Consider the following 19,106-nt stretch of genomic DNA (forward strand, 5'->3'; position numbering starts at 1 on the left):
CTCTCTCAGTGTGTAACACTCTCTCAGTGAGTAGCTCTCTCTCCCTGAGTAACACTCTCTCAGTGAGTAGCTCTCTCTCTGTGAGCAGCTCTCTCTCAGTGAGTAGCTCTCTCTCAGTGAGTAGCTCTCTCTCAGTGACAAGCAATCTCTCACTGAGTAGCTTTCTCTCCGTGAGTAGCTCTCTCTCAGTGAGTAGATCTCTCTCTGAGTAGATCTCTCTGTGAGGAGCAATCTCTCAGTGAGTAGCTTTCTCTCCGTGAGCAGCTCTCTCTCAGTGAGTAGCTTTCTCTCTGTAAGTAGCTTTATCTCCATGAGTAGCTTTCTCTCTGTGAGTAGCTCTCTCACTGTGAGTAGCTCTCACTCAGTGAGTAGCTTTCTCTCACTGAGTAGCTTTCTCTCCGTGAGCAGCTCTCTCAGTGAGTAGCAATCTCTCCGTGAGTAGCTTTCTCTCCGTGAGTAGCTTTCTATCCGTGAGTAACAGTCTCTCAGTGAGTAGCTGCCTCTCAGTGAGTAGCATTCTCTCCATGAGTAACACTCTCTCAGTGAGTAGCACCCTCTCAGTAAGTAATACTCTCTCTCAGTGAGTATCACTTTCTCATTGAGCAGCTCTCTGTCACAGACTAGTACTCTCTTACTGAGAAACTCTCTCACTTAGTAGCATTCTCTCAGTGAGTAGCTCTCTGTCAGCAAGTAACACTCTATCAGTGAGTAGCACCCTCTCAGTAAGTAATACTCTCTCTCAGTGAGTATCTCTCTTTGTGAGTAGCTCTCTCACAGAGTAAACTCGCTCAATGAGTATCTCTCTCTCAGTGAGTAACACTCTCTGTGAGTAACACTCTCTCAATGAGTATCTCTCTTTTAGCGAGTAACACTCTCTCAGTGAGCAGCTTTCTCAATGAGTAACACTCTCTCAATGAGTAACACTCTCTCAATGAGTAACACTCTCAGTGAGTAGCATTCTATCAGTGAGTCGCTCTCTTTCAGTGAGTATCTCTCTTTCAGTGAGTAACAGTCTCTCAGAGAGTAGCTGTGTCTTGAGTAGCTCGCTCTGCGAGTTACACTCTCTCAGTGAGTAGCATTCTCTCGGTGAGTAGCTCTCTCTTAGTGAGTAACACTCTCTAAGTGAGTCGGTCTCTCTCAGTGAGTAGCCCTCCCTCAGTGAGTAACACTCTCAGTGCGTAGCTCTCCCTTGATGAGTAGCATTCTCCCCGTGAGTAGCTTTCTGTCTCAGTGGGTAACACACTCTCAGTGAGTAGCGCTTTCTCAATGAGTAGCACTCTCTCCCTAAGTAACATTCTCTCAGTGGGTAGCTCTCTCTAAGTGAGTAGCATTCTCCCAGAGATGAGCACTCTCTCAGTAAGTAGCTCTCTCTCAGTGAGTAACTTTGTCTCAGTGAGTAACACTCTCTCAGTGAGTAGCTCTCTCTCAGTGAGTAGATATCTCTCAGTGAGTAGCTCTCTCTCCTTGAATAACACTGATTAGCACTCTCTTACTGAGAAACTCTCTCACTGAGTAGCATTCTCTCAGTGAGTAGCTCTCTGTCAGCGAGTAACACTCTCTCAGTGAGTAGCACCCTCTCAGTAAGTAATACTCTCTCTCAGTGAGTATCTCTCTCTCAGTGAGTAGCTCTATCTCACTGAGTAAACACTCTCAATGAGTGTCTCTCTCTCAGTGAGTAACACTCTCTCAGTGAGCAGCTTTCTCAATGAGTAACACTCTCTCACTGAGTAGCACTCCACAGTGAGTATCTCTCTCTCAATGAGAAGCATTCTTTCAGTGAGTCGCTCTCTCAGTGAGTAGCTCTCTTTCAGTGAGCAACAGTCTCTCAGAGAGTAGCTCTCTCGTAAGTAGCTCACTCTCATTGAGTAACACTCTCTCAGTGAGTAACACGCTCTAAGTGAGTCGCTCTCTCACAGTGAGTAGCCCTCTCTCAGTGAGCAGCTTTCTCAATGAGTAACACTCTCTCACTGAGTAGCACTCCTCAGTGAGTATCTCTCTCTCAATGAGAAGCATTCTCTCAGTGCGTAACACTCTTAGTGAGTAGCATTCTCTCAGGGAGTCGCTCTCTCAGTGAGTAGCTCTCTTTCAGTGAGCAACAGTCTCTCAGAGAGTAGCTCTCTCATAAGTAGCTCACTCTCATTGAGTAACAATCTCGCAGTGAGTAACACTCTCTAAGTGAGTCGCTCTCTCTCAGTGAGTAGCCCTCCCTCACTGAATAACACTTTCAGTGAGTAGCTCTCTACTGGTGAGTAGCATTCTCTCAGTGAGTAACTCTCTCTCAGTGTGTAACACTCTCTCAGTGAGTAGCTGCCTCTCAGTGAATAACACTCTCTCAGTGAGTAGCTCTATCTCCCTGAGTAACACTCTCTCAGTGAGTAGCTCTCTCTCCCTGAGTAACACTCTCTCAGTGAGTAGCTCTCTCTCCGTGAGTAGCAATCTCTCACTGAGTAGCTTTCTCTCCGTAGTCGCTCTCTCTCAGTGAGTAGCAATCTATCAGTGAGTAGCTTTCTTTCCATGAGTAGCTCTCTCTCAGTGAGTAGCAATCTCTGACTGAGTAGCTTTCTCTGCATAGTAGCTCTCTCTAAGTGAGTAGCAATCTCTCCGTGAGTAGCTTTCTCTCCGTGAGTAGCTCTCTCTCAGTGAGTAGCTCTCTCTCACTGAGTCACTCTCTGTCAGTGAGTAGGTCTCACTCAGTGAGTAACACTCTCAGTAACACTCTCTCAGTGAGTAGCTTTCCCTCAGACAGTAGCACTCTCTCAGTGCGTAGCTGCCTCTCAGTGAGTAGCTCTCTCTCAGTGAGTAGCTCTCTCTCTGTGAGTAGCTCTCTCTCCGTGAGCAGCTCTCTCTCAGTGAGTAGCTTTCTCTCAGTGAGTGGCTTTCTCTCTGTGAGTAGCTCTCTCTCCGTGAGCAGCTCTCTCTCAGTGAGTAGCTCTCTCTCAGTGAGTAGCTTTCTCTCAGTGAGTAGCTTTCTCTCCGTGAGTAGCTCTCTCTCAGTGAGTAGCTCTATCTCAGTGTGTAGCAATCTCTCAGTGAGTAGCTTTCTCTCCGTGAGTAGCTCTCCCTCAGTGAGTAGCATTCTCTCTATGAGTAACACTCTCTCAGTGAGTAGCTCTCTCTCTGTGAGTAACTCTCTCTCTCAGTGAGTATCACTTTCTCAATGAGCAGCTCTCTGTCACAGAGTAGTACTCTCTTACTGAGAAACTCTCTCACTAAGTAGCATTCTCTCAGTGTGTAGCTCTCTGTCAGCAAGTAACACTCTATCAGTGAGTAGCACCCTCTCAGTAAGTAATACTCTCTCTCAGTGAGTATCTCTCTCTGTGAGTAGCTCTCTCACAGAGTAAACTCTCTGAATGAGTATCTCTCTCTCCGTGAGTAACACTCTCTGTGAGTAACAGTCTCTCAATGAGTATCTGTCTTTTAGCGAGTAATACTCTCTCAGTGAGCAGCTTTCTCAATGAGTAACACTCTCTCAATGAGTAACACTCTCTCAATGAGTAGCACTCTCTCAGTGAGTAACACTCTCAGTGAGTAGCATTCTATCAGTGAGTCGCTCTCTTTCAGTGAGTAACAGTCTCTCAGAGAGTAGCTGTCTCTTGAGTAGCTCGCTCTGCGAGTTACTCTCTCAGTGAGTAGCATTCTCTCGGTGAATAGCTCTCTCTTAGTGAGGAACACTCTCTAAGTGAGTCGGTCTCTCTCAGTGAGTAGCCCTCCCTCAGTGAATAACACTCTCAGTGCTTAGCTCTCTCTTGATGAGTAGCATTCTCTCTGTGAGTAGCTTTCTCTCTCAGTGGGTAACACACTCTCAATTAGTAGCACTCTCTCCCTAAGTAACACTCTCTCAGTGGGTAGTTCTCTCTAAGTGAGTAGCATTCTCCCAGAGATGAGCACTCTCTCAGTAAGTAGCTCTCTCTCAGTGAGTAACTTTGTTTCAGTGAGTAACACTCTCACACTGAGTAGCACTCCTCAGTGAGTATCACTCTCAATGAGAAGCATTCTCTCAATGTGTAACACTCTCAGTGAGTAGCATTCTCTCAGTGAGTCGCTCTCTCAGTGAGTACCTCTCTTTCAGTGAGCAACAGTCTCTCAGAGAGTAGCTCACTCGCAAGTACTCACTCTCATTGAGTAACACTCTCTCAGAGATTAACACTCTCTAAGTGAGTCGCTCTCTCTCAGTGAGTAGCCCGCCCTCACTGAATAACTCTCAGTGAGTAGCTCTCTATTGGTGAGTAGCATTCTCTCAGTGAGTAGCTTTCTCTCTCAGTGAGTAACACACTCTCAGTGAGTAGCTCTCTCTAAGTGAGTAGCATTTCTCAGAGATGAGCACTCTCTCAGTGAGTAGCTCTCTCTCAGTGAGTAGGTCTCTCTCAGTGAGTAGCTCTCTCTCCTTGAATAACACTTTCTGTGAGTAGCACTCTCCCTGCGTATCACTCTCTCTCAGTGAGTAGCACTCTCTCCCTGAGTAATACTCTCTCAGTGAATAGCTCTCTCTCAGTAAGTAGCATTCTCTCAGTGAGTAGCTCTCTCTCAGTGAGTATCACTCTCTCAGTAAGTAGCATTCTCTCATTGAGTATGATTCTCTCAGTGAGTAGCTCTCTCTCAGTGAGTATCACTCTCTCAGTAAGTAGCATTCTCTCATTGAGTATCTCTCTCTCAGTGAGTATCTCTCTCACAGTGAGTTGCATTCTCTCATTGAGTATCTCTCTCTCAGTGAGTAGTTCTCTCTCTCAGTGAGTATCACTCTGTCAATGGGCAGCTCACTGAATAGCACTCTCTTACTGAGAAACTCTCTCACTGAGTAGCATTCTCTCAGTGAGTAGCACTCTCTCAGTAAGTAATACTCTCAACGAGTATCTGTCTCTCAGTGAGTAGCTGTCTCTCACTGAGTAAACTCTCTCGATGAGTATCTCTCTCAGTGAGTAGCATTCTCTCAGTGAGTAGCTCTCTCTTAGTGAGTAACACACTCTCAGTGAGTAGCTCTCTCTCAATGAGTAGCACTCTCTCCCTGAGTAACACTCTCTCATGAGTAGCTCCCTCTAACTGAGAAGTATTCCCTCAGAGATGAGCACTCTCTCAGGAAGTAGCTCTCTCTCAGTGAGTAGCTCACTCTCAGTAAATAGCATTCTCTCAGTGAGTAGCTCTCTCTCAGTGAGTTGCTCTCTCTCCTTGAATAACAATTTCTGTGAGTAGCACTCACCCTGCGTATCACTCTCTCTCAATGAGTAGCACTCTCTCCCTGAGTAACACTCTCTCAGTGAGTAGCTCTCTCTCAGTAAGTAGTATTCTCTCAGTGAGTAGCTCTCTCTCAGTAAGTATCACTCTCTCAGTAAGTAGCATTCTCTCATTGAGTATCTCTCTCTCAGTGAGTAGCTCACTCTCAGTAAGTAGCATTCTCTCACTGAGTATCTCTCTCTCAGTGAGTAGCTCTCTCTCAGTGAGTATCCTCTCTCACTGAGTAGCATTTCTCTCAGTGAGTCGTACTCTCTCAGTGAGTAATACTCTCTCTCAGTGAGTGACTCTCTCAGTGAGTAGCTGTCTATCAGTGAGTAACATTCTCAGTGAGCAGCTCCCTCAATGAGTAACACTCTCTCACTGAGTAGCACTCCTCAGTGAGTATGTCTCTCAGTGTGTAGCATTCTCTCAGTAAGTTGCTCCATCTCAGTGAGTAGCTCTCTTTCATTGAGTAACAGTCTCTAATTAAGTAGCTCTCTCGTGAGTAGCTCTCTCTCAGTGAGTAACATTCTCTCAGTGAGTAGCGCTCTCTCTCAGTGGGTGGTTCTCTCAGTGAGTAGCACTCCCTCCCTGAGCAGCATTCTTTCAGTGAGTAGCACTCGCTCCCTGAGTAGCATTCTCTCAGTGAGTAGCTCTCTCTCAGTGAGGAACTTTCTCTCACTGAGTAACACTCTCTCAGTGAGTAGCTCTCTGACAGTGAGTAGTTTTCTCTCCTTGAATAATACTTTCTCAGTGAGTAGCACCCTCCCAGCGTAGCACACTCTCTCAGTGAGTAACACACTCTCAGTGTGCAGCTCTCTCTCAGTGAGTAGCACTCTCTCCCTGAGTAACACTCTCTTAGTGAGTATCTCTCTCTATGTGAGTAGCATTCTCTCAGAGATGAGCACTCTCTCAGGAAGTAGCTCTCTCTCAGTGAGTAAGTTTCTCTCAGTGAGTAACACTCTCTCAGTGAGTAGCTCTCTCTCAGTGAGTAGGTCTCTCTCAGTGAGTAGCTCTCTCTCCTTGAATAACACTTTCTGTGAGTAGCACTCACCCTGCGTATCACTCTCTCTCAGTGAGTAGCACTCGCTCAATAAGTAGCACTCTCTCCCTGAGTAACACTCTCTCAGTGAGTAGCTCTCTCTCAGTGAGTAGGTCTCTCTCAGTGAGTAGCACTCGCTCAATAAGTAGCACTCTCTCCCTGAGTAACACTCTCTCAGTGAGTAGCTCTCTCTCAGTAAGTAGCATTCTCTCAGTGAGTAGCTCTCTCTCAGTAAGTAGCATTCTCTCACTGAGTATCTCTCTCTCAGTGAGTAGCTCTCTCTCAGTGAGTATCACTCTCTCAGTAAGTAGCATTCTCTCATTGAGTATCTCTCTCCCAGTGAGTAGCTTTCTCTCAGTGAATAGCATTCTCTCAGTGAGTAGGTCTCTCTCTCAGTAAGTATCACTCTCTCAATGAGCAGCGCTCTATCACTGAGTAGCACTCTCTTGCTGAGAAACTCTCACTGAGTAGCATTTCTCTCAGTGAGTCGCACTCTCTCAGTAAGTAATACTCTCTCTCAGTGAGTATCTCTCTCAGTGAGTAGCTCTCTCAGTGAGTAGCTCTCTCTCTCAGTGAGTAGCTCTCTCTCTCAGTGAGTAGCACTCTCTCTCAGTGAGTAACACTCTCTCAGTGAGTGGCATTCTCTCAGTGAGTAGCTCTCTCTCAGTGAGTAGCACTCTCTCTCAGTGAGTAACACTCTCTCAGTGAGTGGCATTCTCTCAGTGAGTAGCTCTCTCTCAGTGAGTAACACTCTCTCAGTGAGTAGCACTCTCTCTCAGTGAGTAACACTCTCTCAGTGAGTGGCATTCTCTCAGTGAGTCGCTCTCTCTCAGTGAGTCGCTCTCTCTCAGTGAGTCGCTCTCTCTCAGTGCCCTGCTCTTTCAGTAACATTCTCTCAGTGAGTAACACTCTCAGTGAGCAGCTCCCTCAATGAGTAACACTCTCTCACTGAATAGCACTCCTCAGTGAGTGGCATTCTCTCAGTAAGTAACACTCTCTCAGTGAGTGGCATTCTCTCAGTAAGTAACACTCTCTCAGTGAGTGGCATTCTCTCAGTGAGTATCTCTCTCTCAGTGAGTATCTCTCTCTCAGTGAGTAACACTCTCTCAGTGAGTGGCATTCTCTCAGTGAGTATCTCTCTCTCAGTGAGTATCTCTCTCTCAGTGAGTAACACTCTCTCAGTGAGTGGCATTCTTTCAGTGAGTAACACTCTCTCAGTGAGTATCTCTCTCTCAGTGAGTATCTCTCTCTCAGTGAGTAACACTCTCTCAGTGAGTGGCATTCTCTCAGTGAGTATCTCTCTCTCAGTGAGTATCTCTCTCTCAGTGAGTAACACTCTCTCAGTGAGTGGCATTCTCTCAGTGAGTAACACTCTCTCAGTGAGTATCTCTCTCTCAGTGAGTATCTCTCTCTCAGTGAGTAACACTCTCTCAGTGAGTGGCATTCTCTCAGTGAGTAACACTCTCTCAGTGAGTATCTCTCTCTCAGTGAGTAACACTCTCTCAGTAAGTAACACTCTCTCAGTGAGTCGCACTCTCTCAGTAAGTAATACTCTCTCTCAGTGAGTATCTCTCTCAGTGAGTAGCTCTCTCTCCTTGAATAACACTTTCTCAGTGAGTAGCACTCTCCCTGAGTAACACCCTCTCTCAGTGAGTAGCACTCTCTCAGTGAGTAGTAATCTCTCAGTGACTGGCTTTCTCTCCGTGAGTAGCTTTCTCTCCGTGAGTAATATTCTCTCAGTGAGCAGCTGCCTCTCAGTGAGTAGCATTCTTTCCCGGAGTAGCTCTCTCTCAGTGACTAGCTCTCTCTCTCAGTGAGTATCACTCTCTCAGTGAGCAGCTCTCTGTCGCTGAGTATCACTCTCTTACTGAGAAACTCTCTGAGTAGCATTCTTTCAGTGAGTAATACTCTCTCTCAGTGAGTAACACTCTCTCAGTGAGTAACACTCTCTCAGTGAGAAACACTCTCTCGATGAATATCTCTCTCTCAGTGAGTAACACTCTCTCAGTGAGTAACACTCTCTCAATGAGTATCTCCCTCTCAGCAAGTAACACTCTCTCAGTGAGCAGCTTTCTCAATGAGTAACACTCTCTCACTGAGTAGAACTCCTCAGTGAGTATCTCGCTCTCAATGAGTAGCATTCTCTCAGTGTGTAACACTCAGTGAGTAGCATTCTCTCAGTGAGTCACTCTCTCTCAGTGTGTAGCTCTCTTTCAGTGAGCAACAGTCTCTCAGAGAGTAGCTCTTTCTTGAGTAGCTCGCTCTCAGTGAGTAACATTCTCTTAGTGAGTAGCTCTCTCTTAGTGACTAACACTCTCTCAATGAGTCACTCTCTCTCAGTGAGTAGCCCTCCCACAGTGAATAACACTCTCTCAGTGAGTAGCTCTCTCAGTGAGTATATCTCTCTAACTGAATAACGTGCTCACTGATTAACACTCTCAGTGAGTAGCTCTCTCTCACTGAGTAACATACTCTCAGTGACTAGCACTGTCTTCGTGAGTAGCTCCCTCTCAGTGAGTAGCACTCTCTCACTGAGTAACACACTCTCAGTGAGTGGCTCTCTCCCAGTGAGTAGCACCTTCTCAGTGACGAGCACTCTCTCTCAGTGAGTAGCTCTTTCAGTGAGTAGCACTCTTAGTGAGTAGCTCTCAGTGAGTAGCACTCTTAGTGAGTAGCTCTCAGTGAGTAACACTCTCTCTGAATGAGTAACACTGTCTCAGTGAATAGCTCTCTCAGTGAGTAGCACTCTTAGTGAGTAGCTCTCAGTGAGTAACACTCTCTCTGAATGAGTAACACTGTCTCAGTGAGTAGCTCTCTCTCAATGTGTAGCTCTCTCACAGTGAGTAGCACCCTCTCACTGAGTAGCACTCTCTCTTGGTGAGTAGCACCTTCTCAGTGACGAGCAGTCTCGCTCAGTGAGTAACACTCTCTCAGTGAGTGGCATTCTCTCAGTGAGTAACACTCTCTCAGTGAATGGCATGCTCTCAGTGAGTAGCTCTCTCTCAGTGAGTAACACTCTCTCAGTGAGTAACACTCTCTCAGTGAATGGCATTCTCTCAGTGAGTAGCTCTCTCAGTGAGTAACACTCTCTCAGTGAGTAACACTCTCTCACTGAGTGGCATTCTCTCAGTGAGTATCTCTCTCTCAGTGAGTAACATTCTCTCAGTGAGTAGCATTCTCTCAGTCAGTGGCTTTCTCAGAGTGAATAGCATTCTCTCAGTGAGTAACACTCTCTCAGTGAATAGCATTCTCTCGATGAGTATCTCTTTCTCAGCGAGTAACATTATCTCAGTGAGTAACACTCTCAGTGAGCAGCTCCCTCAATGAGTAACACTCTCTCACTGAGTAGCACTCCTCAGTGAGTAACATTCTCTCAGTGTGTAGCATTCTCTCAGTGAGTAACACTCTCTCAGTGAGTGGCATTCTCTCAGTGAGTCGCTCTCTCTCAGTGCCCTGCTCTTTCAGTAACAGTCTCTCAGTGAGTAGCTCTCTCTCAGCGAGTAGCACTCTCTCTCAGTGAGTATCTCTCTCTCAGTGAGTATCTCTCTCTCAGTGAGTAGCATTCTCTCAGTCAGTTGCTCTCTCTCAGTGAGTAGCATTCTCTGTGAGTAACACTCTCTCAGTGAGTAGCATTCTCTCAGTCAATGGGTTTCTCAGAGTGGATAGCATTCTCTCAGTGAGTGGCTCTCTCTCAGTGGATAGCTCTCTCTCAGTGAGTAGCTCTCTCTGAGTGAGTCGCTCTGTCTCAGTGAGTATCTCTGTCTCAGAAACACTCTCTCAGTGAGTAGCTCTCTCTCAGTGGATAGCTCTCTCTCAGTGAGTAGCTCTCTCTGAGTGAGTCGCTCTGTCTCAGTGAGTATCTCTGTCTCAGAAACACTCTCTCAGTGAGTAGCTCTCTCTCAGTGAGTAGCTCTCTCTCAGTGAGTAGGTCTCTCTCTCAGTAAGTATCACTCTCTCAATGAGCAACTCTCTGTCACTGAGTAGCACTCTCTTACTGAGAAACTCTCTCAGTGAGTAGCCCTCCCTCAGTGAATAACACTCTCAGTGCATAGCTCTCTCAGTGAGTATATCTCTCTGACTGAATAACGCGCTCACTGATTAACAATCTCAGTGAGTAGCATTCTCTCACTGAGTAACATACTCTCAGTGACTAGCACTCTCTTTGTGAGAAGCTCCCTCTCAGTGAGTAGCACTCTCCCACTGAGTAACACACTCTCAGTGAGTGGCTCTCTCCCAGTGAGTAGCACCTTCTCAGTGACGAGCACTCTCTCTCAGTGAGTAGCTCTCTCTCTCAGTAAGTATCACTCTCTCAATGAGCAACTCTCTGTCACTGAGTAGCACTCTCTTACTGAGAAACTCTCTCACTGAGTAGCATTCTCTCAGTGAGTAGCACTCTCTCAGTAAGTAATACTCTCAGTGAGTATCTGTCTCTCAGTGAGTAGCTGTCACTCACTGAGCAAACTCTCTCGATGAGTATCTGTCTCTCGGTGAGTAACACTCTCAGTGAGCAGCTCCCTCAATGGGTAACACTCTCTCACTGAGTGGCACTCCTCAGTGAGTATCTGTTCCTCAGTGTGTCGCATGGTCTGAGTGAGTAACATTCTCAGTGAGTAGCATTCTCTCAGTAAGTTGCTCCACCTCAATGAGTAGCTCTCTTTCAGTGAGTAGCGCTCTCTCTCAGTAAGTAGCACTCTCTCCCTGATTAGCATTCTTTCAGTGAGTAGCACTCTCTCCCTGAGTATCCTCTCAGTGAGTAGCATTCTCTCATTGAGTAGCTCTCTCTCAGTGAGTAACACTCTCTCAGTGAGTAACACTCTCTGTGAGTAGTTCCCTCATAGTGAATAGTTCTCTCTTCTTGAATAACACTTTCTCAGTGAGTAGCAACCTCCCTGCGTAACACTCTCTCTCCCTGAGTAACACTCTCTCAGTGAGTAGCTCTCTCCAAGTAAGTAGCATTCTCTCAATGATGAGCACTCTCAGTGAGTAGCTCTCTCTCAGTGAGTAGCTCTCTCTCAGTGAGTAGCTCTCTCTCCTTGAATAACACTTTCTCAGTGAGTAGCACTCTCCCTGAGTAACACCCTCTCTCAGTGAGTAGCACTCTCTCAGTGAGTAGCACTCTCTCAGTGAGTAGTAATCTCTCAGTGACTGGCTTTCTCTCCGTGAGTAGCTTTCTCTCCGTGAGTAATATTCTCTCAGTGAGCAGCTGCCTCTCAGTGAGTAGCATTCTTTCCCGGAGTAGCTCTCTCTCAGTGACTAGCGCTCTCTCTCAGTGAGTATCACTCTCTCAGTGAGCAGCTCTCTGTCACTGAGTAGCACTCTCTTACTGAGAAACTCTCTGAGTAGCATTCTCTCAGTATGTAACACTCAGTGAGTAACATTCTCTCAGTGAGTCACTCTCTCTCAGTGTGTAGCTCTCTTTCAGTGAGCAACAGTCTCTCAGAGAGTAGCTCTTTCTTGAGTAGCTCGCACTCAGTGAGTAACATTCTCTTAGTGAGTAGCTCTCTCTTAGTGACTAACACTCTCTCAATGAGTCACTCTCTCTCAGTTAGTAGCCCTCCCTCAGTGAATAACACTCTCAGTGCGTAGCTCTCTCAGTGAGTATATCTCTCTGACTGAATAACGCGCTCACTGATTAACAATCTCAGTGAGTAGCATTCTCTCACTGAGTAACATACTCTCAGTGACTAGCACTCTCTTTGTGAGTAGCTCCCTCTCAGTGAGTAGCACTCTCCCACTGAGTAACACACTCTCAGTGAGTGGCTCTCTCCCAGTGAGTAGCACCTTCTCAGTGACGAGCAGTCTCGCTCAATGAGTAACATTCTCTCAGTGAGTAGCTCTTTCAGTGAGTAGCACTCTTAGTGAGTAGCTCTCAGTGAGTAGCACTCTTAGTGAGTAGCTCTCAGTGAGTAACACTCTCTCTGAATGTGTAACACTGTCTTAGTGAGTAGCTCTCTCTCAATGTGTAGCTCTCTCACAGTGAGAGGCACCCTCTCACTGAGTAGCACTCTCTCTTGGTGAGTAGCACCTTCTCAGTGACGAGCAGTCTCGCTCAGTGAGTAACACTCTCTCAATGAGTAGCTCTCTTTCAGTGAGTAACACTCTCAGTGAGTAGATCTCACAGTGAGTAGGTTTCTCTCAGTGAATAGCTCTCTCAGTGAGTAGCACTCTTAGTGAGTAGCTCTCAGTGAGTAACTCTCAGTGAGCAACACTCTCTCTCAGTGAGTAACACTCCCTCAGTGAGTAGCTCTCTCTCAGTGAGTAACATTGTCAGTGAGTCGCTCTCTCTCACTGAATAACACTCTCACTGAGTAACACTCTCTCAGTGATAGCATTCTCTTACTGACTAGCTCTCTCTCAATGAGTAGCACTCTCTCACTGAATAACACTCTCTGAGTAAGTAGCTCTCTCTCACCGAGTAACATTCTCACTGAGAAACGCTCTCTCTGTGAGTAGCACTCTCTCACTGAGCAACATTCTCTCAGTGAGTAACATTGTCTCAGTGAGTAGCTCTCTCTCAGTGAGTAGCTCTCTCTCAGTAAATAGCTCTCTCAGTGAGTAGCTCTCTCTCAGTAAATAGTTCTGTCATTGAGGATGTCTCACAGTGAGTAGCTCTCTCTCAGTGAGTAGCTCTCTCTCAGTGAGTAGCTCTCTTTCAGTGAGTAGCTCTCTTTCAGTGAGTAGCACTCTTTCTCGGTGAGTAGCCACCTTCTCAGTGACGAGCAGTCTCACTCAGTGAGTAACACTCTCTCAGTGAGTAGCTCTCTCTCAGTGAATAACACTCTCAGTGAGTAGCAAGGTTTTACATTCAAATGTCTCTCCAGAAATTGAACACACATCTATAGGTTGTCACTCCTAATGTGGTACTGAGGCAGTGCAGAGGTTTCTGTCTTTTGAATGACAATTTAAACCAAGCCTATGTCTGCCCACTCAGGTGACACAGAGGTTCAGAGGCCACTATTTTGACTAAGAGCAAACGAGTTCTCCCTAGTGTTTGGCTAATTTTCTTTGTTCCATCATTGGTGGCCGTGCCGTCAACTGCTTGGGCCCAAGCTCTGAAGTTCCCTTTGTGAACCTCTCGCCTCTCCCTCCCCCATTAAGGTGCTCCTTTCTTGAATAAGGATGTCACATTTGCCATTCTCCAATCCTCTGGCACATCCCACTTATCTAAAAACATTGGAATTTTATGGAAGACCTTTCTGCTATTCCCACTCCTATTTCCCTGAGCAACCTGGAATGCAAGCATCCTGCACCAGGCAACTTATTCACTGTACAACACTGGGAACAATAACACTGGGACCACTGGCACTGGGAACAGTAACACTGGGAGCAATGACACTGGAAACAGTGACATTGGGAGCACTGACACTGGGAACAATAACACTGGGAGCACTGACGCTGGGAACAGTGACACTGGGAATAATAACACTGGGAGCACCGATGTTAGGAACAGTGGCACTGGGACCACTGACACTGGGAGCACTCACACTGGCAACAGTGACACTGGGAGCACTAACACTGGGAACAATAGCACTGGGAGGACCGACACAGGCAACAGTGACACTAGGAATACTGAAACTGGGACCACTGACACTGAGAACAGTGACACTGGGAACAGTGACACTGGGACCAATAACACTGGGACCAATGACACTGGGAACAGTTACACTGGGAGCACTGACACTGGGAATAATAACACTGGGAGCATCAATGTTAGGAACAGTGGCACTGGGACCACTGACACTGGGACCACTGACACTGGGAGCACTGACACTGGGAACAGTGAAACTGGGACCAATAACACTGGGAACAATGACATTGGGAACAGTGACACTGGGAACACTGACACTGGGAACAATAACACTGGGAACAGTTACACTGGGAGCACTGACACCGGGAAAAGTGACACTGGGACCAATAACACTGGGAACAATCACACTGGGAACAGTGACACTGGGAGCACTGACACTGGGAACAATAACAATCATCCTGCTGATCAGTTCTCTCTCTGTCCATTACCTCTACCATCTCCCCTTCTACCGATATTTTGTCAGCATGCTCTTCCTTAGTAATCACCAATACAAAGTATTATTAAACATTCTAGTCTTGCCCTATAGCTCTAAATGTATATCATCCTTTTTGTCTCTAATATGCTTCACCCTGTCTCTTACTGACTGCTTACTATATACATGGCCAGTAGAAATTTTTTTGGGTTCCCTTTTATATGAACCACCATTCTATTTTCATATTCTTTCTTTGTCAGGTCTTAGTTTCCTCATCATTTTTCCCCTCAGCTTACAGTATTGTATTCGGCCTGGTTCTCACTATTAGAATTCATCCGAGATGCATCATAAACCCTCTTCTTTTATTTTGTCATAATCTCTACCTCCCTCATCATCCAGGGAGCCCTGGTTTTGGTTCCCCTGGCTTTCCCTCTTGTTGAGATGTACCTAGCCTGTACTTGAAGTATCTCCTTAAAGAACCTATTGTCCCATTACAGTTTTCCTGTCAATCCTTGGTTTCATTTTACCCTGGCTAGATCCCCTCTCATCCCATTGAAATGAGCCCTCCTCCAACTTAGAAGTTCTACATTAGATTGTTCCTTGCTCTTCTCCATTACTAATCTAAACCTGATGATACAATGACCACTCTTATCCAAATGCTCCCCCATCACTGGCCCATTTGGCCCACCTCATTCCCCAGCATCAGATCTGGCAATGCCTCCTCTCTGGTTGAACAGATCAAGGAAATTCTCCTGAACACGTTTCAGAGGTTCTTCCCCCTCCTTATCCTTTACTTTAGCATTATCCCATTTGGTATTTGGGTCATTATAAATCCCCCAGTATCACCACTCTATAGTTCTTGCACATGTCTGATTCCCCTGCATTTGTTAATTTGCTCCTTTATCTCTCTCTTTCTCTCTCACTATTTGGACGTCTACAGAATATCCCCAAGTAGTGTGATCATACCCTTTTCGCTTCTCAATTCTAACCAAATGGATTTTGTCCTTGCCCCCTCAAGGACATCCTCTTTCTAATACTACAATGTCTTCCCTAATCAGTACTTTCACCCCACCTCTACCTTTTCCTTCCCCATCTTTTCTGAACCTTTGTATCCTTGAATATTAAGCGCCCAGGTCTCACCATCTTTAAGCCACATTTCCATTATTGCCACTGCACCACATTCCCACATGGCTATTTCTGCTTGTAGCTCACCAACCTTATTCACCACACTTTGTGTGTTTACACTGTAGTCCTTCTTAGTCTGTTCCTATCTAATATGGTACTACATTCTTCTCTAGTACTATCCAACACTCTCATTCCTTTATGCACCTTATTCCTCTTTTCTATTCTAAATGCTGGTGCCCACCCCCTGCCTATTTAGTTCAATCCTTCCCTCTTCCTGATAGACCTCAATCCTTACATTCAAGGCTGAGTTGGACAGATTTTTGATTGACAAAGGATTCAAGGGTTATGGAGGAGATGGTGGGGGTGCAGGGGGGGGGATGTGCAGTCAGGAAAGTCGTGTTAAGGCCACAATCAGATCAACCATGATCTTGTTGAATGGCAGAGCAGGCTCGAAGGGCCAAATGGCCCACTCCTGCTTCTTTTTTCATGCTCTCATGTTATGTTCTCTGATTTAGGAATTTATCTGCCAACGAAGAAACAGAACAGCACTAAGAACAGAGCTGAAATGTGTGGGCCCAGAATAGTCAAAACAGTGACCAAGAATTGCAGTTACAGATGGGACTAATAGGGTTGCCAACTCTGATTGGGTAAATTCCTGGAGGTTTTGTCACATAATTTCCCATCACCCAGTCAATCAGATTTTTGTTCCCTCAGCACCAACTAAATAACAAAGCTGTTCAAAGTAGATAAAGAAAACACACCATTTTATTTAACAACCTGAGAACTTTCCTTCTTGGATTTCACTCTCACCAGCAGCCAGGAGATTAATTTATAATTCCTTGAGTCTCCAGGATAATCCTGGAGGGTTGGCAACACTGTAGAGTGAGATGGGTTCTGCAGGCAGAGATAGAGGTGGGGGGCTATGTAGGGCCTCTGGGCTATTTGGACACCCCAACATTACAGAGATGCAAAAGTGAGCAACCGTGAACAGCAATTTCAGTATAGTATGCCCCTCCACACCCAGCAACACCTCCAGTAAGTCTTAGAGTGACAACTGACCCAGTGCCCTTTGCACCGTGCCCTTATTGGCCAACCTGTGATGCCACTGATTACAATTTGCAGCGAAATGAAGCTGATGGCCCAGAATTTCACTCAGTTCATCACACAGCCAAGAACAGAAACCTCACCAAACAGAAGATTTAAGAGGACCTCCTGTCCTGCCGATGTGCTGCTTTTTGTCAGGCAGAAGACGGTTCCCCCAATCCAGGGCACACCATGACCTGTGACCCCGATGAGCTTGATGATAGGGCGGGCACTGTGCCAGGTTGAGGAGCTGCTGGCACACACCCCCATCCTTTTGGACAGGCAGATGTCAATGGCCAACAATGAGTTAATGGCAATTCCTTTGAAAGAAGGGTTAAGCTGCATACAGTCCTCCTCTGGCAGCTGCACCGACTCCTTGCTATCGTTTGGCAGGGGCTGCTGCTGCTGCCCTGACTGCCCGCTGTATCTCTTCACCGAACTTCTCCCCTCATGACTGCTCCTCATGGGCTGGTTGAGAGATATGAACTCGGGTCTGTTTAAAACATTGTTCCTCTCTCTGGCCCGCGATCTGTTCTGCTGAGCTGGCATCGCAGCTTATCTTGTTTTCATCCACGTTTTTAAAAAAAGATCAGACAGAAACAATTCCTCATGAGCCTTTATTGCTGGCGACTGAGATTTGTTCACTCTGCTGTTGACAGGCTGCAATACTGGATAAATTTAGACTGGAAGAATTCAGATTCTGTTGACTGTGCAGGTCACCCAAGCTTGACAGCTGCACATGCTGCAACCGATTGACATGAGGTCCAACCAATCAACAATTTGATCTGTCCTTGGAACAACCAATCCTGTAAGAGCAAGGGCTGATACCTCGGCTTATAATTGCTCCTCGCCCAGCTGCAGTGTTCAAAATGCACTGTGGGTAGTGTAGTTCCTATTGCCCTTGAGGGGCAGAAGGAAGAGAATTTAATGTTGCGCCAAAAGTATCGGAAACACAATTGCTCCAGAGATACCAGATAGCCTTGAAGGTGGCAGGGCGGTTTGAGAAGCTAGTTAAAAAGGTATATGAGATCCTGGACTTTGTAAATAAGGACACAGGGTGCAAAAGCAAGGAAGTTACAATGGGCTGTTACAAAACACTGGTTCAGCCTCAACTGGAGAATTGTGTTCAATTCTGGGCACCGCACATTAGGAAGGGTGTGAAGGCAGAAAAGATTTAAGAGAATGGTTCCAGGAACGAGGAACTGCAGTTATGAGGATAGCTCGGAGAAACTGGGGCTGTTCTCCTTACGGAAGAGAAGGTTGAGAGGAGATTTGTTGAGGTATTCAAAGTCATAAGAACATACAAGTTAGGATCAGGAGAAGGCCATTCGGCCCCTCGCGCCTGCTCCGCCATTCAATAAGATCATGGTTGATTTGATTGTAACTTCAATTCCACATTCCTGCCTACCCCGATAACCTGTGACTCCTTTGTTAGTCAAGAATCTACCTAACTCAACCTTAAAAATATTCAATGCCGCAGCCTCCACTGCTCACTGGAAAGAGAGTTCCACAGACTCACGACCCTCTGAGAGGAAACGTTTCTCCTCATCCCCATCTTATTTTTAAACTGGTTGCCCTAGTTTTTCTCTCCCACAAGGGGAAACGTCCTCTCAGCATCCACTCAGGATCTTATATGTTTCATTAAGATCACCTCTCATTCTTCTAAACTCCAATGGGTATAGACCCAACCTGCTCAACCTTACCTCATAAGACAAACCCTTCATCCCAGGAATCAGTTGAGTGAACCTTCTCCGAGCTTCTTCTAATGCATTATGTCCTTTCTTAAATAAGGAGACCAAAACTGTACACTGTACTCCAGATGTGGTCTCATTAATGCCTTGTACAACTGCAGTAAAACATTCCGACTTTTATATTCCATTCTCCTTGCAATAAAGGACAACATTCCATTTACCTTCGTTGTCACTCGCTGAACCTGCAGACTAACTATTTGTGATTCATGTACGAAGACACCCATGATAATCCTGGACAGAGTCGATAGAGAGAAATTGTTCCCGTTGGTGGAAGGATCAAGAACCAGAGGACACCAATTTCTGGTGAATGGCAAAAGAACCAAAGGGGAAAAGCTTTTCTACGCAGTGAGTGGTTAGGATCTGGAATGCACTGCCTGACAGTGTGGTAGAGGCAGATTCCACTGTGCCTTGAAAGACGGAATTGGATAATTATCTGAAGAGAAAAAAATGACAGGGGTATGAGAGAAAGGTGGGAGGGTGGGTCTGGCTGAGTTGCTCTTGTAGAGAGCCAGCACGGACATGAAGGACTGAAAGGCCTTCTTCTGTGTTATAACCTTTCTATGATTTTTGGGTCAATGTTAACAGGTATGGTCATATGACTAGACATTTAAATAAAGCGTGGTACAAGATGGCAGTTCCCAAACTATTTTCCAATATGACCCCATTTAACACATGAAAATTAAGGTGATCCCAGACACCAACAAAAACAGCAATAATGCAGCATAGTAACATTCAGCGTACAATTATTAAAGTTCACAAATCGTAAATCAACATATAATACATAATATAAATATGAAAACCTGCATTTTTATATGTGTATATGTTATTATTTTATGTACTCATCAGTCCATTACTTCAGATATCTGCCCCAGCTCATGGACCCTGACCAGGAAACAG

At 45.8% G+C, this 19,106-nt stretch overlaps 1 protein-coding gene across 1 annotated transcript in view; it reads right to left on the bottom strand.

Annotated features, from left to right (window-relative positions):
- The window catches only part of LOC144685214 (inactive phospholipid phosphatase 7), a 53,828-nt gene extending 36,713 nt beyond the window's left edge, over window positions 1-17,115 (bottom strand). The window contains exon 1 of the mRNA XM_078549646.1: window positions 16,563-17,115. Within this exon, the coding sequence (XP_078405772.1) occupies window positions 16,563-17,007 (445 nt within the window). The 5' untranslated portion in view covers window positions 17,008-17,115. The remainder of the gene's footprint in view (window positions 1-16,562) is intronic.
- Between the last annotated feature and the right edge of the window lie 1,991 nt (window positions 17,116-19,106).

This window comes from Cetorhinus maximus, chromosome 10, assembly GCF_964194155.1.
Source record: "Cetorhinus maximus chromosome 10, sCetMax3.hap1.1, whole genome shotgun sequence".
In the NCBI taxonomy this organism is placed as follows: domain Eukaryota; kingdom Metazoa; phylum Chordata; class Chondrichthyes; order Lamniformes; family Cetorhinidae; genus Cetorhinus; species Cetorhinus maximus.